At 44.2% G+C, this 26,663-nt stretch overlaps 1 protein-coding gene across 1 annotated transcript in view; it reads right to left on the bottom strand.

Moving 5' to 3' along the window:
• Positions 1-1,163: 1,163 nt before the first annotated feature.
• The window catches only part of LOC124553878 (ankyrin-3-like), a 58,267-nt gene continuing 32,767 nt past the window's right edge, over positions 1,164-26,663 (bottom strand). Inside the window, exons 4-5 of the mRNA XM_047127881.1 lie at positions 24,510-24,659; positions 1,164-2,284 (exon numbers count right to left, since the gene is read on the bottom strand). Coding sequence (XP_046983837.1) covers positions 1,798-2,284; positions 24,510-24,659 — 637 coding nt within the window. The 3' untranslated portion in view covers positions 1,164-1,797. The remainder of the gene's footprint in view (positions 2,285-24,509; positions 24,660-26,663) is intronic.

A 26,663-nucleotide genomic window follows, 5' to 3' on the forward strand; every position in this document is an offset into this window, starting at 1 on the left:
TCTTGCTGCACTCGCTGGGCAGTGTATCTAATGCGTTCATCCTGACTGGGTCACCTCCAAACACATCTCTGACAGTTGTCTGACTGAAGGCATGTACGACTGTTATCGGTGAAGAGAACGTGATGCCAGTCCTGAGGGATGCATTCACATATTGTTGGGCCCACCTGTACCACACTGCATGGTGTTGTGGTTGCAAAGATGGACCTCACCATCGATATCTGGAGTGAAGTTGTGCATCATGCAGCCTATTCCACACAGTTTGAGTTGTAACACGACGTCCTGTGGCTGCACAAAAAGCATTATGCAACATGGTGGCGTTGCTGTCAGGGTTACTCCGAGCCGTAATCCGTGGGAAGCGATCATGCACTGCAATACGAGCCCTTGGGCAGCCTGAGCGAGGGATGTCATCGACAGTTCCTCTCTCTCTTTATCTCCTCCATGTCTGAACAACATCACTTTGATTCACTCTGAGACGCCTGGACACTTCCCTTCTTGAGAGCCCTTCCTGACACAAACAATGCGAATGCAATCAGACCGCAGTACTGACCGTCTAGGCTGGGTTGAACTACAGACAACACTAGCCGTGTACCTCCTTCTTGGTGGAATGACTGGAACTGATCAGCTGTCGGACTCCCTCCGTCTAATAGGCGCTGCTCATACATGGTTGTTTACATCTTTCGGTGGATATAGACAACTCTGAACAGTAAAATAGACTGTTTCCGTGATACAGTAGCCAAAGTCAACATCTATCGTCAGGAGTTCTGGGAACTGGGGTGATGCAAAACTGTTTTTCATGTATGTAATTGGCTTAGAATAACATGTAAACATAATCTTAAATTATTCTAGATGAGATACAGCTCTGAGCATTGTTTGATAGATTGTTACATTGACTCTTAAGGCCAGATTAATAATATTTTACCTCTTATTTCTTTAAGTTGTCGTGATCTTACGGTTTCCACTTTGTGCAGCATACTACATGGAAGAACCAGTCAGTAATTGTTTTACCAAAGATGATTTATTTTCATGTATGTGGACTCCTTCAATGAAAATATCTGTGGGTGTATGCCTTATCATAAATTTTGGAAATCGTTGCATTGTGAACACATTTGCATCTCCGCAAGACATGGATATAATTAGTGAGTGTGTTTCTCTTGTAAATGCTTGTCCTTGGCAAGTAAGAAAATTCTTGATGTTTTTAAGAAGTGCTGTAATAGCTTTATGGTATTGTAAGAGGAATGATTTGTTTTGAGTAATCATTGTTATTTTTTCCACAGCTACTGTGATACTGTATTACAGTATTCTGAGACACAAACTAAGCCTCTGGGGTTTCCTTGGGGATGACTGATGTTCCTGCTCAATACAACATGCTCTTTTTCTGTTCAGACGACTGTCTTTGGACTTTCATCATAACTGTTTACTTAAAGTAATACTTGACGGACCTCACTGGCAGTGTTTGCAAACTGTGTAGTTGGCTGAATAAATAAATTGTTGTTGATTAAATTCAAGATTTATTGTTACTGTAGTTCAGCAACTTACCACAACAGTACAGCCTCTTACTGCCACACGGACTGTGGTGTTATGTGTAACAGCATATTTTTACCAATTACTTTACAATAACGAATTTAGTGAAAAACATGTTTATTATTAATGATATACGTTTCGATTATTGTTGAGTTTTCATGGAAGGAAATTCGCTTCTTGCTACACACATTAGTGTATATGAATGTCACATTGTCGCTACTGTTATGATTTTACTAGAGCAGTGTTCTATTTACTTCAGAGGTGTGTACTGTAGTGCTAGTCTCGTGTTATCCTGTCTATCCAGTGTTGGTGGTTGAACTGCCTGGCGCGGTCCACTGGGGTTTTCCCTTTGTGATTCCTGGCCCCGCTGTCAGCCCCTGCATCGAGTAGTGCAGTCGCCTCCTCCGTGCGGCCATGCTCGGCCGCGAAGTGCAGCGGCGTGTCCCCGTCGACGTTCCTGGCATTGGGGTCTGCAGAGGCCGCCACCAGCAGCCGCACCACGGCCGGCCGGCCGCCCCATGCAGCCCAGTGGAGCGGCGTGTTCTGGACCCAGTTCCCGGCGTCCACCTCCGCGCCAGCCCCCACCAGACAGCTCGCCGTTTCCACGTGACCCTCCCAGGCTGCCCAGTGCAGCGCAGTATTCTTGTTCCCATCCGTCGCACCCACATCAGCCCCAGCTGCCAGCAGCATTTGCAGCTCTTTCACTGTCCCATCGTTAGCTGCTTTGATCAGCCTCCTGCCTTTCTCCGCTGCAGAGAGGGTCCTACACAAAACACAGAAACTCTCATACTTTCCTTCAGACACACACTTCTGATGAAGAAGCGTATCAGAGTGGTACAACTGTAACCAATTCTAAAACTCATCTCTCTGACAACTGATAAATCTCCCTTCTGTGATACAGAACACTGAGAAAGTTGTTTTATATTAACGTACAGATGCACAGTTACGTCATCCTCTCAAATTCTTCATCCACTCTCCACAAAAAATTCCTACACTCCAACTCTCAAGATACAAAGTTATCACATGTTGTCACTTTAATTCGTGATCGTTAGCTTTTTGACCTTAGAATCCAGTCGTTACAGAAGTTGTTGCCTTCCACTTCGTTGAGTCACTACTACGTCTCTGTGTGCAGCAGTCCTCTCTGACACTTGCAAATGTGACAAATAATGTTAATGACGTCTCCTGCTATTTAAAGAGAAGTTTCTGTTATTACAGGAGCAAAAGTAAACCCAATTATCAACAAGTTTCTTGACCCTAACTCGTCAAACAGAGATAGCTACTGTTAACCAGGAAACCATTCAGTGGTGACGTTTCGGATACAGCAATGATACCAAACTGGACTCCTCTACCCCTACACACAATCACACTCATTGACAGATGCACATACACACAAGAACTAACACAAACAAACACACACACACACACATACACACACAGAAACATACACATAGAGAAAGAGAGAGACAGAGAGAGACAGAGAGAGAGAGAGAGAGAGAGAGAGAGAGAGACTTTCGTCTTATATTCCTCTGGCTGTGATGCGCCCTAAGGCGACAGCGAGAACATGAGAGTAAATTAAAGTTTAATGTACTTGTCTCGATATGACAACCGTTGGAAAGTAAATCTTGTTTCCTGGAAAGTGCTGCAGTATGTAATTTACATGCGACAATCTCGCTAGGACGAGTCTAAACGAAAATATCTACATGCTGATACAACGCACTGTGCGGCATGTGTTCAGGAGAAGAATTTAGTAACATTTTCTGAAACTAAAGTCAATTAAGAAGTAATTATTTCCATTATTCTGGTAAATGACGTATTAAAATAATGAATCCAATATCCGCTGATCGATAAAATATATAATTCCTTTTTCTAGAAATATTTTGGGCAGACAGATTTGCAAATGCTGCTGATTCTATTGAAAATCATACAGTTGACATACTCAAAACACATTATATAGTTCTGATAACTGCATGAGATAATAATGGTTATTTTCTATATAAAGAGAAACAGACGTGAATCCTGAATGACTGTACAGGAACCAACAGCTCTGAAGCCCTTTTGACTCCCACAGTGCGTAACTTGGTGTGGTCCCGTTGAAGGCAGTGTATTTATGTTTGCCTCGCACACTTTTGAGTGTGTGTGTGTGTTTTGTGTGTGTGTGTGTGTGTGTGTGTGTGTGTGTGTGTGTGTGTAGTCTGGTGAAGGTGTACCCACGGTGTGACACTGAATGTTTGAAGTAGTGCTACTTAGTTTTTAAATGCACAGATCACTGACAGACGTCAAAGTCACGTCTCCAGATTCAAAAAACTCCTACAGATGAGTGCCAGACTCTGAGCTGTTTGGGCAATTTAATACGGAGCTGTGGAAGCTGCTTCACAAACAGGCGTTAATCTATCATTACTGGTACTTTAATGGTTACCATTTATAACCTGACCAGAATCAGTGACGATTTAAGACACTTAATCTACTACAGTTTCTCATTACTACTGAATATTTTATGGAATCCCCACTTTAATTACAGCTCGTTGCCTCATGAGTACACCCAGTGCATGATCCCCACTCCTCCAATCCAACAGATTTTCTGGGTGGACAAGATGCTGCAAGTCTATATTCTGTTAGATCAGTCGTATGTGGGTTTTTGTGCCACAAAGTTTTTCGCTGTTAAAAAATGATCCGCTACTCTGTACTCTAAATCTGTTGCTGAAGCAGCCACACACAACGTCTACAGAGCGATGAGTCTTTGCCTTTCATATGTGTGGTTATTGGGGCTGGTAGTGGTACCACCCAGCATGGGCGTGCCTCAGCTGTGAACCGATGATAGCCACCTTCTATACACGAGTGATCTCTGACGGGGTGTGGTGTAGCAGGCAATTTATTGAGTGGTGTTTCTAGCACTGATGTACAATGGATATGGTGGAGACCTGCAAACCATGCCCAAAATTGCATGCATGAAAATAAAAACTACACGCCATAAGCTTTCCTAGCATTTTCTCCCATATTTTTGACAAATATTACATACATATAAACTTTGTTAATAATAATGAGTCACTCCCAATTCTTTCAGTATTTAGCAGCAGTCCTTCCACTGCCCAAAAAATTTCCTAACAGAACACAGCCAGTGGTGTGTCACTTTCTATGTAATGACAGCATCTTCGAGACTGCCTTTAGTGTCACAATGCTACAGTACATGCAGATGTAGGATCTCAAACCATGGGACTGACTGTGCTCCCATAAATTAAAAGTTCGTTCTCCGCATATGGATTACTGTACGTAGAATACTAACAGGAAATGGCGTAACTTATGATTCACTCTGAAATGTAAGAATGACTTTATAAAATATTTGTTATACTTAACGGACTTTTAGCCGAATGATTCTCAAAACAGTGTTTTTCATTTATAATTTTGGCACACAATTTTTCCTCTCTAATGATGAAAAATAATGTTTCACCTCATGAAAGTAGCAGGAACACAAACCTACTATAAAAATATAATTCAGTTATAGTAAGTAGTTTTGAGAGGCACCCGGCCTGGGTGGCCGAGCGGTTCTAGGCGCTACAGTCTGGAACCGCGCGACCGCTACGGTCGCAGGTTCGAATCCTGCCACGGGCATGGATATGTGTGATGTCCTTAGGTTAGATCGGTGTAAGTAGTTCTAAGTTCTAGGGAACTGATGACCTTAGAAGTTAAGTCCCATAGTGCTCAGAGCCATTTGAACCATTTGAGAGACAATATGTGCCATAAACAATAATTGAAGTGAAATTAATCTAATGCACTAAGAAAGAAGAAGCCAATCACACTGAAAACAATGAACATGCACTGAAGTGAAATGATATCCTGGAAAACCACTCAGAAAAGTTGAATTTGCAAAGTAATGTAATGAACATTAGTGACAGTTTAAATTTTGTTTCACATCACGACCGCAAGATAGATTTCCTGCTTAGCATGAACAGGCACTTTAACAGATTTTTTAATCTTTCACTTTGAGAGACAGTTAATAGGATTTCTTTTCTTTAAAATAGTGATTTAGTGCATTGGTGATCAGTATATTTCGGTTTAGGAATGCACTTGAATTCCGTGTGTTTGTAAGTTGCTCTGTTGGCGAACATGTTTTTTCCACCATGCAGCTCCATTCATCGTTTGTCTACTATTCAGAATTGCAGGCAAAGTAAACTTGGAGGGATAGGAAACTGTATAATTTATCAGTGATGGGAACATTATCACAAATTACCTCCTACCTGCTGGCTCTGAGTTTTGTGATCAGCAAGGGATTATTTAGATTATTCCCTGAAAAAAAACTGTGTCCAACTAATACTCGGAAACAGAATCTAGCTTGTGATTTATTAGATCTACATTGATCGAAGTGTATCTGCTAGATGCTTCATATGGAATGAGAATGCATTTGGACATAGCAGTAATTTCTTGTCTTTCGTGACGTTCAGTACCATGGCTTGAGATCCAACATCTGCATGTCCTGTAGCATTGTGACACTAAAGATGGTCTTGAAGGTGCTGTCATTACACATGAAGGAATACACCACTGCCTGTGTTCTGTTTGGAAATGTTGTGGACAGTGGAAATACTACTGCTAAATACTTTTGCCAATGGTATAAGTCTTCATGAAAGTTACCACTTGTATCTTACATGTAATTTTTGTGTCACAGCCGTCTAGCCTTTCAAGCACTGACATACTGTTACGTTCCTAACTAACTCAAACCATATTGTAAATTGTGGGAAAATACATAAGATCCGCAAGCATCCTCTCGTCTGTTACATTTATGGAGATGATATTTAGGCTGCTTTTATGAGCTGGAAATGTTTCGTAGTCAATTACTGGTCTCGCTGTTCAAACGTGTACAGTTTTCTGCAAATTTTAGTTCCTGTTGAACTGCAAACTGATTTATGAGCATTTTCCTTACATATATTATTCATCTTGGAAACCTGAAATCCTTGTCATATTACGAGATGTGATTTAAAATCAGAAGCAAGTGATTTTGCTGGCAGTAGCCATCCCATACTAATCTGGGTATAGTGGTGTCATAAGATGCTGACTAACGATGACTGTGGATGCCTCGTTAATTATAACACTGTGTATCATGTTAGTCACTCACCCGTTAAATTGCATTTTGCTCACAGTCATATTGTTTTTCACTCAGTCATATGCATTGTCAAACCCAACTATTATTTTCGCTGGATGTGATTTACAAGCTGAGGTCTGATATAAAATATATCTGTACATTCTGGCAATAGATCTGACATGTTCCTAGCTATAGTACTACGAAAACTGCATTGAGTTCGATTCTTTATGAGAGCAGTTTTAATTGGTTGGTTGGTGTGGGGAGTAAAGGGATCAAACTACGCTCTCATCTGTCCCCTTCCCAATATTCAAACAGCTCTCAGGTTAAAAACATTACCAAAACGATTTCGGGAAAGTAAAAGGCGAGAGACTGACTCGAAACCACACTGAAGAAGAAAACAAAAAAGGCTAACCAAAGGGGAAAACGTAAACTAAACGAAAAAACAGTGGATGGTATCAGAACAATGTAGCAGATGGCCAGGACTGGGTGATCACAACAGGAATAAAGGATGAGCGAGCCACTCTGCAACACACTAAAACCTCCAGCCTTAAAGACAAGGCTAGACGAACTTGGACTGGAAAAATACGAACACCAAGGCTAAAAAACAGCAAAGAAAGAGTGAGGAGGAGTTAAAATAAAGGTAGAAAAAGCCAGATGCTCACCATTAGATTGTGTGATAAAAATTCCCCTCACAAATAAAACGTAAAACGATGTCAACCGTTAAGACATTGACTCCCAACACCGTTAACAGTGTGATGGGAAGGTTAAAAGTCCACTGCAGAGCAACTAAACTAGGGCAGTCCAGTGAGATGAGGACGACAGTCAAGTGGGACCTACAGCAACACTGAGGTACGTCCTAGCGACGGAGGAGGTGTCTATGTGTCAGCCAGGTGCGGCTGATGTGGGGTTAGCAAAGGACAACAGACTCCCTGCGAGTGGCTTGCATGGATGATTTGTAATCTCCTTGACAACACATAGTTTATTTGGTGTACTGACCATGTGTCATTAAGCATCCCATATCCTGAAAACTTTACAGCATAAGACCAACTGGAGATCAGTCTCCAGTGCGAAGATTTCCAGAGTTGGTTTACTGGTAGCGTGTTTGGTCAGCCTGCCAGCAAGTTCACTGCCCAGGATCCCAGCATGTCCTGGGGTCCTAATGTAGGTCACTGAATGTCCGCTGTCGCCAAGGGCACAAAGAGACTGCTGGATAGTTAACAGCAAAGGGTGGTGAGGGAAGCACTGATTGAGAGCTTGTAACATACTTAAAGAGTCACTAGAGATGACGAAGGACTCACCTGTGCAGGAATGGATATACTGAAGAGTGCAAGAGGTAGCTACCAACTGTGCAGTGAAAACACTGAAGCAATCCAGCTAGGAGCTCTGTTCAGCATGTCCAACGTGAGCATAAGTGAAGCCAACAAGAGCCATTGAGCCATCTGTGTAGTTTGTTTCTGAGTCCTGGAACTCACCAAGAACAGAGAAAAACTGCCAGTGGAGGCCACAGGTAGAACTGAGCCTTTTGGGCTTTGAGATAGGTCCAGACGAACCAGTGGCTGTGATATGGACTACAAAGTGAACACATAGAAAAGTTATTTTTCTGACGTTTCGCCAGCACGAGTAGCTGGCATTGTCAAAGTTTCACCCTCCATTGCCGGTGGTGAACTGGAGGCGAGCTCGCGGCCGCAGACTATATGTACCTGGCGCGCCAACGTCCGAGGGCTTCTCCGCGGTCATTTCCGGTCCGGTTCTCCTCTTGCTACCTGCGACGGTCGTTCGTTGCAGTACGGGCAGCCAGGATCCGTTTACCTTAAGTCTTTCCTCTTTCTTGTTGAAACTGTTCGCGTGTTTTTGTATTTCTACAGCTTCTCTGAACAAGCACGTGTGATAGTGCTTCTCTACAGCCAGAACTTCCGTGTCGGCGAATTTTATTACGTGGTCGGTCTCATTCAGTGCATGCTCTGCCACGGCCGATTTCTCCACCTGCCCCAACCTGCAATGTCGCTTATGCTCTTTGATCCTGGTGTTAATTGATCGTCCAGTCATTCCGACATAAACATTTCCGCATGTGCATGGTATACGGTATATTCCCGACATTGCAAGTTGGTCTCTTTTCTCCTTCGCCGATCTAAGACACTCTTTGATCTTCCTTGTCGGTTTGAAAATCGTCTTTACGCCGTGTTTACATATAGTCTGCGGCCGCGAGCTCGCCTCCAGTTCACCTCCGGCAATGGAGGGTGAAGCTTTGACAATGCCAGCCACTCGTGCTGGCGAAACGTCAGAAAAATCATTAGATCAACGTCCGCCGAAGAACCCGAGACAGAAGCCAATAGGCAGTTTGTCAACAAGTGGCCACGAAAGCCTTAACAATTTTGTATTACGCCTCTACGGGGAGGATATTTGCAGATTGTACCGACGCCGTGACCAACGACGGAAGAAGAAAGCGCGACTGATGTCCTCTCTCGCCTTTCTGTCACGGTGCCGAGATGAATGTGCTACACCGAAGTTCTTGAGATGCAAGCGCCTATTCACCACCGTGCAAGCACATCGTATCTACGACAGAATGGAACGAGCTTTCTTTCGTGAGCGAATACATACAACACGGAGAGACTTGGCAAGAACGGATCAGGAACTTCTGGACATTTTCTATCAACTAAGTAGCTGAATGCATCGAGACGACTGGGACAAGATCGACAGCATCACTCACAGGAGAATGCCGAACGGAGCGATGCACCGAGCGGCAAAAGAAAAAGTTTGAAAGATGCCGGAAGCAGACCGACAAGGCGATTCCCGACATGTCACACACAGTAGTCAACCTCACTGAACGACAATTGACCGAAGAGGAAGTGTCTGTTCCTCAAAAAGGAGGGAATTTCGCTATCATCCCGAGAACTATACCTATATCATTGCCAACACCGAAGCAGCCATTCGGACCCTTCCTTGTGAAAGGGCAGAGGAAATACGCACTGAAACAGCCAGGATATTGCGCCGAGCAAAACCACCAGCTTGCAACCTGAAGAAAGAAGAGGTACAAGCCATTAAGAATCTCAACGCCGACAAGAGTATATTGGTACTGCCTGCCGATAAGGGGAATGCGACCGTCGTAATGAAGACCGAAGAGCAAAAGATCCGAGTCCTATTAGATCCGACGACGTACCGAAAACTAAGCGCAGATCCGACGCAGCGTATCACTCGGAATACGAATCGATTAATCAAGGCGTCTTCTCTGCCGGCGGACATACAGAGAAACCTGCGCAACACAGAAGCCCTACCACCTCGGCTGTATGGATTACCCAAGATCCATAAGAACAACGTTCCACTGAGACCGATCGTTAGCGCTCCTGGCTCACCAACGTATTAACTGGCGAAACACTTGGCCTCTCTGCTACAGCCACACGTGGGGAAGACCGACACATACATTAAGGACTCAGGACATTTCATTGAGAAGCTGAAGAAACTGAAACTTGCGCCAAACGACATCCTGGTCAGTTTTGATGTTGTTTCGTTATTTACGAAAGTGCCACTCAGTGACGCTCTGGAGCACATCGGTTCCATGTTCCCGCAAGACATCAAAAAGCTCTTTCATGCATGTCTCACCACGAGCTATTTCACGTGGAATGGCGATTTCTACGAACAGCTGTAAGGTGTCGCCATGGGTAGTCCTCTCAATCCAGTGGTGGCCAACTTCTTCATGGAACAATTCGAAGCACAGGCACTGGACTCGGCGACTTGCAAACCTAAGGTGTGGTACAGGTACGTCGATGATACTTTCGTGGTGTGGAGCCATGGTGAAGAACAGCTCGGTGAATTCCTAAGACACTTGAACAGCCTCCATGCCAACATAATATTTACCATGGAAGTAGAAAAGGACAAGAAACTGCCATTTCTAGATGTGCTGGTCACAAGGGACGGCGAAAACCTGGGGCAGAGCGTGTATCGGAAACCGACACACACGGACCGATACCTGTACAATCTGTCAAACCACCACCCGAGCCAGAAAAGAGGCATGATTAGTACGCTCGTAACGAGAGCAGGACGAATATGTGAGCCTCACCACCTCAAACGAGAAATGCAACACCTGGAAACTGTTCTGCGGAGCAATGAGTACTCCACAAATTACATTAGAAGTGTAACAGAGCCAAACACTCGGCGAAGTAAGGAACCAGAAGAAGAAATGTCGAGTACGGCCTTTCTGCCATACATTCCCAGAGTGTCGGACAGAATCAGTCGTATATTGCGCAAACACGGCGTAAAGACGATTTTCAAACCGACAAGAAAGATCAAAGAGTGTCTTAGGTCGGCGAAGGAGAAAAGAGACCCACTTGCAATGTCGGGAATATACCGTATACCATGCACATGCGGAAAAGTTTATGTCGGAATGACTGGACGATCAATTAACACCAGGATCAAAGAGCACAAGCGACATTGCAGGTTGGGGCAGGTGGAGAAATCGGCCGTGGCAGAGCATGCACTGAATGAGACCGACCACGTAATAAAATTCGCTGACACGGAAGTTCTGGCTGTAGAGAAGCACTATCACACGTGCTTGTTCAGAGAAGCTGTAGAAATACAAAAACACGCGAACAGTTTCAACAAGAAAGAGGAAAGCCTTAAGGTAAACGGATCCGCTGCCCGTACTGCAGCGAACGACCGTCGCAGGTAGCAAGAGGAGAACCGCACCGGAAATGACCGCGGAGAAGCCCTCGGACGTTGGCGCGCCAGGTACATATAGTCTGCGGCCGCGAGCTCGCCTCCAGTTCACCACCGGCAATGGAGGGTGAAGCTTCGACAATGCCAGCCACTCGTGCTGGTGAAACGTCAGAAAAATCATTAGATGAACGTCGGCCGAAGAACCCGAGACAGAAGCCAATAGGCAGTTTGTCAACAAGTGGCCACGAAAGCCATAACAATTTTGTACATAGAAAAGTGATAGGAAAGTGTCGAGATCAGTAAGAAGCAAACACAAACTGCGATTGGCATCGCCAATCTGAGCTGCTGTTGTCAGGGATGGATAGCCATATTAGGGAAAGGAGATCATAATTTGAATGGTAATGCGAATAATGAATATGGGCAGTATAATTCGCAAGCAACTGCTGTCACCTAATTCTCAATGGAGAAACACCAGCCTTTACAAGGACGCTGGTTTGGGAAGCTCCTGTCGCACAGTGGTGTACAGAGTCCAGCAGCTGGAATGCTGAGGGCAAAGCAGAACCACACACCAGGCATCCTTAGGAAAGAAGGGACTGCAAAGTGCTTTGCACAGCTGCAGCAGTGTAGGGCGATCGGCACCCCATTCGTTGTGGTGCAGGCATTGAATAACATTAACATGCTGCCAGCACATTTCCTTAAGCTGACGAAGATGGGGAAGCCAAGTTAAGTAGTTGGTCATCAAGGTAAAGTTCCAGATGGAGATGGCAGTACAACAAAAACAGAAGGGCATGACAAGTCTTGGCAGCTGAAAACTGAAACCTGTGAGTGAGGACCCACTGCTGCACCTTTTGTATGACTCCAGCAGTCGACGTTCAGCCACACCAACAGAAGAGGAGCAAAGGGAAATACAAAAATTATCAGCATATAGGTGGGGAGATATTGAGGACCATTAACGATGATTAAAAAGATTGCAACGCTCAGGACAGAGCCGTGTGGGACCCCATTCTCTTGGATGTGAGGTGGACAGTGTGAGGCACCAGCTCGAGCTCTGAAATGCGTAGCGACAAAAAGTTCCGTATAAAAATCGGGAGCGGGCCCCAAAGACACCACTCATGCAGAGTAGAGAGGATGTGGTGTCGCCAAGTGATATTGTAGGCTTTCGTCAGTCCAAAAAAGGCGGAAATGAGGTGCTGACGCCGGGAAAAGACCATTCAGATGGCAGTCTCCGGCTAGAGTAAGTTGTCAGTGGTGGAGCGAACTCGCCAAAAACCGCCCTGGGAGGGAGCCAGAAGACGCTGAGACTTGAGGAGCCAACACAACGGCCAGCTCACCATACATTCAAGCAGCTTGCACAGAACGTTGGTGAGGCTGATAGGACGATAACAGTTCAAATCTAGCAGGTTCTTACCAGGCTTTAGCACTGGGATGATAATACTTTCCTGGCACTGCGATGGGGAGTCGCCATCGCTCAAGATTCAGTTGATGATGACAAGGAAGTGGCACTGATAATCCACTGACAGACGTTTAAGCTTTTGGGAATTGATGTGGTCTGCCCCAGGGGTTGAGTCAGGAGAATTGGCAAGGGCACTGAGCAATTCCCACTCACTGAAGGGAGCACTATATGGCTCGGATTGGTGTGGAGCGAGAGATAGGAATTGTCGTTCTCCATTGTTTAATTCTCAGATGCTTAGGTGCGAAGATAATGATCCACAAGACATTCTCCAATTATGTGTGGATCGGCATATACAGCTCCATCTCGAAATTCCATGTATACCTGCAGGAGTCTCATATCCGTAAAGGCATCTGAGCTTGGTCCAGACCTGGGAAAGAGAGGTTCTTGTGCCAATGGTGGAGTTGTATCGTCCCCAATACTACCATCATTCAATGAGCTGACATACCTGGACACGATGCTGTTTGAAAGCAATGACGTGCTCTAGAAATCCATGGTGCTTATGATGTTGAAGGGCCCACCTACAGTCTGTAATGGCCACAGCGATTTTGAGTGACCACCAAGGCACTGACTTCCACTGGGGCAACCTGAAGAACTAGAGATTCAAGATTCAGCTTGGGCAACAATGGCAGTAATGGTGGTCCTATACAAAGGAGATTCAACAGTTGTAGTGCACTTGAAAGCATCCCATTCAGCCTTGGTAAGAGCCCATATGGGCAGGTGTCCAGGCGATGCTGGGGCAGGGACAGAAAGAGTGGAAAGTGGCCACTACCACACAAGTCGTCGTGAGATCTCCAGTGGATATAAAGGAGCAGACCAGGACTGCAAACCAAGGGATCAACGGCTCAGTATGTGTCATATGCCACACTAAAGTGAATGGGGGCACCTATAATGAGGAGGCAAAAACTGAGGTGAGTTAGTAGATCATTGAAAACCTTACCACAGCAGCAATCTTGGTTCCACCCCAAACAAAGTTAGGGGCATTAAAATCACCCAGAAGTAGGAAAAGTGGGGGTGGGGGTGGGACCTGAGAAATTAGGGCAGCTAATACATGGTGCAAAACTTCATCGTCTGGAGGGACGTATATATTGCTGATGGTAATTTCCTGCATTGTCCTCACAGCTCCCAAAAGTGTTTCAAGGGGCATAGGTTCGCTACAGACATAGACATAGATGCAGACTCCACCTTGCAGTCTGTCACAGTCAGTACATGTTTTGTAGTACCCATGTCAGGCACAAAGGGCTGGGGTCCACATCACAGGAAACCACGTTTCCTGAAAAAGCAATGCAAAACGCAAATGTAATGCTTAAAAGTTGTCATAATTCAGCGAGGTGGGACAAAAAACCGCCGCAGTTCCACTGGAGCAATAGGTTGTCAGTCATTTGGGAATGCATGAAGGGATCAAGGAGACAGTTTATGCCTCAGTGTCACCATGAGTGCTGGTATCCAGGACTGTTGCGTCTGAAGCGTCAGCAAGATATAGGACCTTGAGGGATTCTACGATCTCCACCACGTCCTCAGACCTGGTACTGCTAGGGACTGGTGGTGTTGGGACCACTGGTGAGCCATAGTAAAGTTAGCTTTGAAAAGCGCGCCACAGCACGTAGCGTGAAGCAGTCGCCCTCCTTTCTCTGGCGGTGGTGCTGTTGTCGCAATTGAAGGCTTCGGTGTCTCCCTCTAGAGGGAAAGGGGAAAAGTGGGCTGTTCGCGTGGGTTTATGATGTGACTGTATGGGCTCTTGTGGAGAGTTTGCAGTTGCGGCATGAAGAAGCGACTTCTCTGCTGGTGCCAGCGTAAGCGACGCGAACAGCGGCTCCATGGTATGCGGCGTTAACTGCTTGTCGCGAAAAGAATCTTCCTGAGCGTGGGTCGCGAGGGGCCTAATTTGCAGTTCGGCTGTATGCTGTCGACCGGCGAGGAGGTTCTGACATTCGGCGCGCCTTCCTGCGTCCTTTGAAATGGCTGGCAGCGGGTGGCTCGGCAGAGGTGTTGCGTTGGTTCAGCCTGGGAGTCGTAACGCACCAGAAGTTGAGTACTGATTGTTACAGATTTTATGAAGTGTAATTGAATTCAATTTACTTATTCTTGTTAATTATATCAACCGTATATTTTGGGGGTTTCCCGCCACTCACTCTCGTCTTCCCACCTGCGGGAAGGTGGTAATATTAGAATGGGTGGTCCGTTTGTCCCCTTTTGAGGACGAAAGGGGGGGGGGGGGGCGAGTCAGAGTAAATCTGTGGTTCGGATTGCTTCTTTCCTCTCCCAGCTTACCTACGGGTTTGGTTCAAATGGCTCTGAGCACTATGAGACTTAACATCTGAGGTCATCAGTCCCCTAGAACATATAACTACTTAACCCTAACTAACCTAAGGACATCACACATCCATGCCCGAGGCAGGATTGAAATCTGCGACTGCAGCAGTCGCGCGGTTCCAGACTGAAGCGACTAGAACCGATCGGCCACCACGGCCGGCCACCTACGGGTTTATTCGACTGTTAGCCTCTGCTACGTCTGTGAAAGTCTAAGGCACCAATGGTTGTACTGTTTAAAATGCAAGGCACTAAGAGTGATTCATTCTCTCGCCAGCCATAACTGGTATTACTAGACTCAGATGTAAAAGGTACTCCAAGAAAGAAGAAAAAATTCCTTTTTCTTCGTAGTCAGAACTAGTCAGTTGCATAAGGAATTCCTGCTCATCTGGAAGCTCTAACTTACGTAAATTTGTGTTTATGTATATATGGCTATAATAAAGCAAGGTTGTAAATGTATGCCATAGTGGATTATTTTATATTGTATATAGCCAGCAAGAACTGTTGTGTGTTTTTTCAATTCAGTACCTTCTAAGGCTTTTACTCGACGTGCTTATGTGTTTTACACAGTTAGTTGGTTATGAGTGTGTTTTCTTGCCATGAAAATGTTTGCCATTTCATTACAAGTAGAAATTGTTGCCTTGAAAGGAGAATGTTGCAACGGTTCGCAAGTCTCAACATGTGGTGCTGGAATTGCTGTGGGAAAACATATGCCCAAATTACCAGCAGTTAAAGCACCATGTAGGGGGTAGGACGTATGGCTTTACATCACATCTATATACCATCACCTTGATTTTTTGGGAAATGAACCTACCTCAAAGGGCAAGATGTAGGCGCCAGTAGCAACCCAATTGGTTTTCAGTCCCGTATAGATATGCCGAATGAAGTGAACACCCCACTGTTCTAAATTGGTGTGGTGCTTGTCGTCAGATTGTAAGAGAAGATTGTGGCGGAAAATAGTCCCCTCGACCATGTTGTGGGGGACCATGTTGATGGGGGTTGACAGAAAAAGGAATATGACTGAGCAGGTCACAGGCGAGCAATGCCCAGGGCTGGGCTGACGATACTGTCTAATTTAGGACTGCCACATTTCTCATTTTCGACAATACAGCCACTTCGTCAAACTCGTCCTCAGGGTTCTTGATAAAGAAAATAGAGGCTTTATAGCCAGAAAGCAGTGCCCATCTATTCTGCTGCAGGCTAAATACCTTGGCGAACAAGGTTCTCTCTTTTCCATACTCCTTTGTTCCTCCCATGGTGTAACTACGAAGGGGAACAATTCAGGATCATATCTGTCAACATTGTAGTTTACCCTGCCCTTCTTAGAGATTGCTGGCGCCAGTCACCAACAAGAGATGACTTGGTGCACTTTATTGCAGGTCGTGCGCCCTGATGCCACGCACTCTGATCAGAGGCTCTCTCCACAGGCGCCACCCAGCCACAGCACAGGCCAAAGAATCAGATTCAGTATAACTGTCACCCTTATTTAGCCTTCCTGTGCATAATTCTGATTAAATTTATGTGTGTGTTATCTCTACATTTACACAAAACTGTGCTCTCGAAAATTATGGACTACTGCTTTGTAGGCGTGGAGGTGCCGTCTGATAGCGAGCTAGATGTGTTCCATCAGGTTCACACGATGCAACTTATGTGGACGAGACAAGACGAGTTCAGTATCATTCTGCTCCAGTCACTGTACCACAATCCTGTCTTCGTGTCAGGGTCATCGTCGTTGAGCATGAAAATGTACGGGTTATCTGCATTAGTGTACAGGTAATCCTCAGTTGTCATGGTGGCATCGTTGACAGATGTCATGTAAGCCCAGATGATTGCACCCACTACATAGTCCGGCTTTCGCTGTGCAGCATATATGGACCTGTGCATCTTTTGGGTAACTGTCCACCTGGACGATGGCATGTCTGGACATGCCCATCAGCATAATGTAACCAAAAGAACATGATTCATCCTACTAGAACATACGTTTCCAGTGATCCACTCTGCAGTCTCGATGCGCCTGCTCCCACTACAGTGGTAGTGACGGTTCTGCCGTAACCACGAGCGCCAGAACGAAGACGAAGAACGCAATACCAGAGAAGGCAGTGAAACGACAAGGGCCAGTGGTGCACTGATTAGGGCCGCACCACACCTGCAAGAAGTGAATATAAGCACCGCTCCTGACAGCCTCGTCTGGACATTTGTCGACAGAATTAACATGGATTAGCAGAGAGTGCTACGAGAACTGATAGTTGTGATCCACAAACTTTGTGACAGACTTGCCTAAACACTGCATGTTGCACAAGACTCTGATTTATATTGCATGTCGCTCATCGTTTGCGACACCTTTGTACATTAAAATTATGCATTGTCAATCTGCTTTAAGGAAGTGAAACTATTAAAGTTATTAACTTGAATTGTTGTATAGAATTCCGAGAAGGCAGCATCCCTTAGGCAACCTATACGAGGCGAGTGGGGAAGACCCAACAGTTGGCGACAAGGATGGGATGGTCCGTCGACTTGGCGCTTGCATGTATCTTCTTTAAGTTCCAGATGCTTTGCAGTGCCTCCATCAAAATCAACTTCGCCACTGTCCTGTACACAATGATTTTTGAGTGTCTCTTCCCGCTGATTCACGGGTCCAGAGAGCAAAGCGGACACAGCACTTCAAGACACCGCAGGACGACCCCATTGAGGTGGAGCCTTCGCCTCCTCCGCCTCCTCTCGTCCTACCGATAGAGCTGGATCCGCCCACAACACAGCAGTCGCCGCCATCTACATCTGGTTAATGGCACTAGGAGGTGGACGCATACCCTTTTGGTGGTACCCAGGGGGGTCATTTTTGCCAGAGCACAGGTCGGAAGGCGGGGTACGGCTGGAAGCTTGATGTCCCCTGCAGCCACAGCTTTCGGCCCATCGTTGCGCCTACACTCATTCATCCCCCGCCATGGTGGCACTCAATACAAGACCCCTTTAACGAAGACGAAGAACGCAAGACCAGAGAAGGCAGTGAAACGACATGGGCCAATGGTGCACTGATTAGGACCGCACCATGAATGGATTGACACCTGCAAGAAATGAATATAGGCGCCGCTCCTGCCAGCCTCGGCCAGACATTAGTGGACAGCATTAGCATGGCCTAGCAGAGAGTGCTACGAGAACTGATAGTTGTGATCCACAAACTGAGAGACAGACTTGCCAGAACATTGCATATTGCACTAGACTAGTTTATATTGCGTGTCGCCCATCGCTTGTGACACCTTTTTACATTAAAGTTAAGTATTGTCAATCTGCTTTATAGAATTAAAACTACTAACGTTTTATGCTTAAGTTATTGTGTAGAATTCTGAGAACGCAGCATTCATTAGGCACCCTATACAAGACGAGTGGGCAAGATCCAACAGTGATGATTTAATCTGTCCACATGCAAACTTGTATCAGATCATGCAGTATGCATATTCACATTCAACAACGTGTGCCAGGTTTTTGCTGTGAACCACTTGTGCCGGCACCAGAATTCTATTGTGCCGCCAGACCATCACCTGCCCTGCTGTACAAAACTCTGACCTCAGTGTCCTGAGATGGGATGTGGGCGCTCAACACATCACTGTCTGCTCGTGGTTTTACTGGTCTCCAGCCACTTTCTCTAGATGCCGACGACACTGGCACGTTCAAAGCCTCTCCGTTTCTGAGGTTATCATTCGTAGGCACTTAGTCTTTCATAACTTGTGATCTTTTATGTAAGGTGTTTAACGTGTTCGCACAGCCGTCAGCGAGGAAGGTCTTAACTTTCTTCTACCTGTACATCGATGTGCTTATTGGAACCATGTATAACAAAAGTCTTTCTCGACACACGTTCTGCTCTCTTCTTGTTATCCTTACTAACACAATTCTCGACCTGTCTTTTGAATATTGTCGTAGTTTGTTTTGTGTTCTGTTCTAACGTTTATTTCCTTCTCCAGTGGTTCCCTCATCGCTTTTTTAGAAATTTTATTAGGATTGCGTCCCTCAGATTTTCGTAACTCTATAAATTGGTATAATTCCTTTCCTGTCACGTACTTTACTGAGATTCGACTAATTTTGAATATACTGCATACAATATATTTTAAACTTTTTCCTCGACAGTATGTACACTGACCTTAACGATATCGTATGTTTCGCGGTGTGCATGTTTGCTTGTCACGTCAAACAGAGAGGTACCTGGCATTTCTACAGATTCTCGCTGTGGTCTGTCTCTTTAGTAATTTTTTTGTATACTTTCTTCTCGTTGGATGTTAGCATGCACCTCTTCTTGTGTTACATCACCTGCATTACTTTTATGCACGACATTTGGCAAATGCTTGTCAGTTCCCAGTTCGTGATGTAACTTCAGAATAAGTGTTCTGTCTTCCATGATTATGTATTACTGTGTGTGAATTGTATTGTCCACGTATGGCGTACGATGTTTTTAAATGTAAATTGAATCTACAGTTTATGCATGCCCATAGCTGAATGTCCTGGTTCACCAAAGCACGAAGTACTGGAATCTCTGTGGAGCAGGCGTTGTGTTTCCTTAAATTCACGTATGGACTTTGTACCAAAATATAAACTTTACAATACTTCTTTCGCTCCCATACATCCCCTTGAATAATAAAGAAATTGTTATGTCACACAATACCTTATTTTATTACGCATTAATTATATTAAGAAAGCATGTTGAATACTGTCATTGTTGCTAATTGAGGGCATGTATACGCATAGTTCACGTGCAAAATACGTAGTCTTTGACTTTAACAGTGAGTGCATTAGCAATGAAATCACTATATGGTCCCGTGCATTCACTACAAACACATAATACAGCTCTCTTGGGAGCCTTACTATGCTTCGCAGCAGGTGCATAAACACACTGCCTGTGTCCAGTGGCCTATGGAAGGACAGTGAGGCTAGGAAAGAGGAGCACGCTGGTCAGAATGCTGCGTGCTTTTGGCACCACGTCAGTAGAAGCCTTGTGTGTGGTTCTGGGGTCTTGCCGCATTGACATCATTATCCACCACAGAGCGGCGGTGTGCTGGGTCATGAGGGGTACACATGAATAGATTCCAGTAATAACAGGGGAAAACTTTGTAGACATGAGTCAATTAAATAACAGCCACCTTGAGACCTGAAAAATGGACTGGGAGATGACCGACAAGGGCCATCGTGTTTTCTCCTTCTTCCACAATTTACAGGTACAGCTTCATCACAAGCATACGGATCCAAGCCGTGCCGTTGTTCACATTGCGACTGGGCTTGAACGGAGTGGGCCTTAGTTAGAGTACTACACGCACATGTGGGGCATATGGGTCTCCTGAACATGTGACATTACATTCAACACCCTCACACATATAAGATCTGTAACAGAGTATACGGACATCAAAGAAATGCTACGAGACGCAGACAAATAGTGTGCTCTAAGCAACGCAACTGTTAAGGTTTCAAGAACACTGCACGAGATCTACAGACGAGGAAACTCATATGGCCCCGAATTCATGGTACAAACTTTAATGGTAGGTACAGGACATTGTAACAAGGATTTATTGTATAGGAATGTATAGTCGCAGGTGACGCGGTGAGGCGTAAACAGGGGAAAGAGAAATGGAGTGATCGGTTGGTGTCACTGCCGGTAGAGGGCAGTAGATGAACATGATGTATCGCAGTAGGGACAAGCGCCATTCACAATTGTGCTGCCGTAGACGATGGGTGACTTTACGTATGCAGAAAAAGCAGACATGCATTACATGTACGGCCGTGCAAATGGTAACGCCAGAGCTGCGTTACGAATGTATCGCGCGGAGTATCCTAATCGACGAATGCCGGATCATAGAATTTTTCAACGGTTACATCGTCAACTTTGTGAAACAGGTACGTTCGACGTCAACAGACATGACGCTGGTCGATTAAGAGCTGTACGCACTCCAAGACTGGAAGAACGCATCTTGAACATAGTGGCTGATAGACCCGAGTCAAGCACAAGAACTGTTGCGCGTGACGTACATGTGAGTCATCAGACTGTATGCAGAGTGTTAAATGAAAATCGCTTACACCCCTTCCATTTTCAAAAAGTACAAGCATTGAATCCGGCAGATTATCCTCTTCGCGTGAACTTCTGCCAGTGGTTGTTGCAGCAATGTGCGTTGCAGCCGGATTTCGTAGGTCATGTGCTATTTACAGATGAAGCGACATTTTCACGCGAGGGTGTCTTTAATGCGCACAATTCCCATGTGTGGGCAACAGATAATCCACATGCAACGCGTCCACATGCGTATCAACAACGTTTCGGTATTAATGTGTGGGCTGGTATTGTGAACGACTTTTTGATTGGGCCATACTTACTACCCACGCGACTCTGTGGCGAAAGCTATCTTATTTTTCTGCAAGAAGTGTTACCAGAACTGCTGCAAGATGTTCCGCTCGCCATTCGTAACCGCATGTGGTTTCAGCACGATGGAGCGCCAGCACACTTCAGCACTGCTGTACGGAATTACCTGAATGCCACGTTTGGTGCTAGATGGATTGGGCGTGGTGGACCAGTCCCTTGGCCACCCCGATCTCCTGATTTCTCTTGCCTCGATTACTTTTTATGGGGACATCTTAAGAGTCTTGTTTATGAGACTCCAGTTGACTCAGATGAGGATCTCGTTGCTCGCATATCTGTAGCTGCTGCAGGTGTGCGTGAAATACCAGGCATCTTTGAACGTGTACGCCAATCGCTGCACCGACGCTGTCAAGCATGTATCGCTCATGGTGGACGCAATTTTGAACACTTACTGTAAACATGACACTTGTCAACAACGATTTCAATAAAATCTTTCGTTTTCCTTTCGGCCGTTATTTCCCCTGTTTACGCCTCACCGCGTCACCTGGGACTATACATTCCTATACAATATATCCTTGTTACAATGTCCTGCACCTACCATTAAAGTTTGTACCATGAATTCGGGACCACCCTGTATAAGATCTGTAACAGAGTATACGGACATCAAAGAAATGCTACGAGACGCAGACAAATAGTGTGCTCTAAGCAACGCAACTGTTAAGGTTTCAAGAACACTGCACGAGATCTACAGACGAGGAAACTCATATGGCAGATCTCAGACAGGCACATAACAACCACAACAACACGATCCTTGGGAGGACACAAACTCAGACACACCACAGACATTGATGTAGATGTAGGCACAGAAAATGACACAAGCACAGCAACAACATCAGACAAAGACTCATATTATAAGAGGTTCAATACCTAAAACAGACAAAAAAAGATAACTATAAGAAAGGAGGCATCGCATGTGATTTTTTCATTTACTGATATGCATTTTCAATACAACAGTTAAAAATGGGAAGGAAAACGACTAACTGAAGAACTGAGACACTCATTACATCTAAGGAATATGCTATATGGTGAGGCGAATCTTTAGGTTCTGTGTTTCAACTCCAGCCTATGATATTGCTTAAAAACATCATGCTCAGAGACATACAATATAACAGCACACATATGACATGTATATGGGTAACTACATCTAGCCATGGCAACACAAATAGTGCAATAGTATGCCCTAGATAAGATCTAATTAGTGTCACTACTCCATAGACAGTATAAACGAATAAACTCGCAGTCACTCGTGATGTATTTCATTTAGTAAGGTTTCTGCCAAGGCCCTCCCACATGGAATGGCAACCACACAAATCATAATTTATATGTTATATTTTGTTTTAACAGTGAAATAATATTTGGAGATCATTCCTTTCCTATGTTTCTATTTTCTGTTCTAAATTACTATGATTTATTAATAATCTATTTCCTACAACTAATTTAATTTACTTTGTAATTAATTGTTATTACCCTCCTTTTATAGCTCAAAACTAATTTTACTAGTGATGTAGAACAATGCAGTATTATACATAAAATTGCATAATGCACGAGATGCTTTTTAAAATGTCAGGTAGGTCTTTAAATATGCAACAAATGTAATGCAATGTGCCTTCACAGTTTTTCGTGAAGTCAACTACCATTATCTGCTACCATCGACAATCGATATGCATTAATATAAGTCGATATCAGGATCCATTTAGGCAAAAATTTCCCCATGCTGAGTCAAGATCTGTTTACAGAAGGCCTAGTATGCCACTACACACGACTCCACCCGACCACACGCGCAGCAGGATTGCAGATTAGCACGAGCAGCCATCTTGACCATTATGTAGCGACCACCGAAAATTTGTCCCATACTGGCTGTCGAATACGGACTTCTTGCTCATCACTAGCAGTCGCCTTTACTACTAGGCTGCCTTACCTCACGACTGCACGTGTGACTTCCAGTTTCATTGAGTCTGATGTTCGAAACAAATGAATTCCAAGAACTACTGCCAGACGACCTCATATTCAGCTCTCGTGGCAGACTAAACCTCCGTCTCTTACAGACGCCATTCATCCAATGGTGCTGTTCCGGCTCATTCTGTGAAATGCAATTATAGTGCCTGCAAAACAAACATGGAAATAAAACTGACAGCTGAAAGTTTGAGCCAAGTGAGGTTGTTTGATAGGATGACCTACTAGTTAAGGCTACTGCTTGTTGCAAATGTTAAACAAGTATTTTACACCCAGTATGGCGCAAATTTTCAGTTGTTGCTAAATACTGAAACGTCAAAAACTAATTTGAAGAAAAAATGCAGGAAATCACATAAAAATTAATCTTCACTCTACAACATTCCATAACCTTATTCTGCTGATGGATATTATTTTTACGTCTTTTCCTTCATAATGACCCATCATCATTTCCTTTTGACGACCATAACGAACTTGTACATAATTATTTATTCGCATTAAAGTAATATTTTTAGTTACAATGCAAAAATGTAGCACACTGGACTCGCATTCGGGAGGACGACGGTTCAATCCCGTCTCCGGCCATCCTGATTAAGGTTTTCCGTGATTTCCCTAAATCGTTTCAGGCAAATGCCGGGATGGTTCCTTTGAAAGGGCACGGCCGATTTCCTTCCCAATCCTTCCCTAACCCGAGCTTGCGCTCCGTCTCTAATGACCTCGTTGTCGATGGGACGTTAAACACTAACCACCACCACCACCATAAATGTAGCTGTAACACCAATTTTATACAAATTTACTTTAGGAGATGGGAAACCACCACTGACACAATAACTTTCACCCAACACACCTATTCATTCACTAAATTTGGAGAGAAGATGTTGTTTCTCGTACCTTTGTCAAATAACTGCATGAGTGGATCAATTGTGGTCTGAACAGGTTGTAATTCACACTCTGTTCCCACAAGCATATCTCGAGAAACACTATGATAAATGCTTACACAAACATCAAAAGTTAACAAATAAAATGCCGTTTCTTGACAATTATAACTTCTATTTTATCGAAAAATACAATAAAGTGAAATTCTGTGTTAGGATAATATCACTTGGCTAACGCCCTCATAAGTGATATGGTGAATGAGGAAATCGTGCATGTATAGCGACAGTACTCACCGCAGGAAAGAGACGGAAACATCGTCAAAGGTGGGAGTGGGGCAGGTAGCTGTGTGCTTTGCAGCTGGAACAGGAGCCCTGCTGCACTTTTTGTGGCCCATGTGCAGCTGACTGGTCGGGGTGACCTCGCTGTCTCCAGTGGCTGGAGTGCTGTGCAGAGACACAGGGTGTGGTCACGCAGTGCACACGGAGGACAGAGGGCAGCCTACTGCAGACAATGCTGCTGAGAATTTGTCCAGACACAACTAATAGAACACACACTTTCAACATCAGTAGTAGGTCCTCTGAGACGAAGGACTTACCCCTGTGCTAATCGGTTTAGCCCCCACACTAGTAGCATTGCTTAGCAAACAACAGGCTGAATAAATTAAAGTACAAAGAAAAGATACATGCTAAGGTCAACATTTAGGTTGAACTGACATGACAACTAGTCATCAGCGTAGTTTAAATACATAAAAACCACATTCCTACAGAAATAAAAATAGAAATAATCTTTACATGTACAACTTGTACCATTATCGTCAGATAGTATCGGTAGCTGTTAGGGACTTGGCTGTAGGATGCACAGCTGGTAAACTACAGAAGAGTAGATTCTGAACTGTGCACCAAAAGAAATTTAGAGAAGCAAGAGATACAGAATGTGTGATGCTGTGCATCTATTCCCTTAATACATTTAACTGTCACCAAAATAGGCAAGTAAATATATTTGTTTCACGTTGGCCAACGAACACTGTAAATAAACTAGCGAACATTGAGCATTGAGTAAGATAAAAAAGGCAAACAGAAGCATTCTATACATACACTTATGGGTGATATGTAGTCAGAAGTTATTATTTGAATGAAAATAGAAATTCTGTTTAATTCTTATGTTCTATATATACAGTTCTATCACACTGTGGTAAGAGGATTTCCTGCAGAACGAAGGAAAGAGTTGGATTTAAATTAAGGAGACATGGGTTACGTAACACAGGAGACAATGTAATGTTGTGTAAAGACGCATTAAATCATTATTAGTCATTAAATGTGACTAAAGTAAGCAGTGGTTGCTACAAGTGAGGAGAAGATACAGGTTGATGAGTGGAAACTTTATCAGTGATGGAAGCATACAGACGGTGTTCGGAAATTCTCTTTACAAACTGCTAGGACTTGTAAAGGGGGCAGAGTACTTAATATTTTGAACAGGAATCCCGTTTGGAAATGTACTGTATGCATTCTACGACAGTTTGAGTTCACATGTTTAAATCATGTACTTCTGCTTCAGGAAGTGAATTAAGCATGATGTAGTACAGTTATTAGGTAACAGACCGAAAGTAAACATAACGAAGCATCAATTTATCAGTTCCGCACATTTGTTTGCATTAACACTTAAACATTACCTTCTGCATGTACAGTATTCTACGTTGATTTTAGGTGTTGGAGTAATGTGAACACGTAATATTTAAGTGACAATACAAACAAGGAGGATTACCTGATAAAGGGATCTTTCGTTGTGTTTCTTTCGAATTGTTATCTAATGACTGTACTGCATCACACCTAACTCAGCTGCTCAAGCAGAAGTGGATGAGTTGAACATCTGAACTGAGACCGTCGTAGGAGGGAAACAGTATGTTTTTGGACATAGATTCCAGTTCTCACGCCCCTCTACAAATCATATAAGTCTCTAAAGGAAATTTCTGAACACACTGTACACGTACACACACACACACACAAACACACACACACACACACACACACACACACAGATATATATATATATATATTTAAAAAACATCTGCAAAAACCAAATATGTGTGAACTATTGGGCATTAGGATTTTATGGCGCGTTTGTTAAGTGATATAGCATATAAAAAATTATAATGAGACAAAAAGTCTTATGAATGCTCATATTGTGGGAGATCTATCAGTAACTGCAATGTATGGGCTAGGGAAGGTCCTAACACTGTGAAGTTCTTTGGGCAGCCTTCAGAAACAGCATACAGAAGTACAAGCAAGGCCGGCAGGTTACTAGACAACTGACAGATGTTCCACCAAGAAGCACATACAGCGTTTTGACTAATAAAACCACCTCTCCTAATGTGCTAGAAAATGGGAATGTCCAAATTACAGCATATATCCTTTGGAACAACTGAACAAAATGCGAAAGGAAATTGGGAA

This window comes from Schistocerca americana, chromosome 11 (genome assembly GCF_021461395.2).
Source record: "Schistocerca americana isolate TAMUIC-IGC-003095 chromosome 11, iqSchAmer2.1, whole genome shotgun sequence".
Lineage (NCBI taxonomy): Eukaryota > Metazoa > Arthropoda > Insecta > Orthoptera > Acrididae > Schistocerca > Schistocerca americana.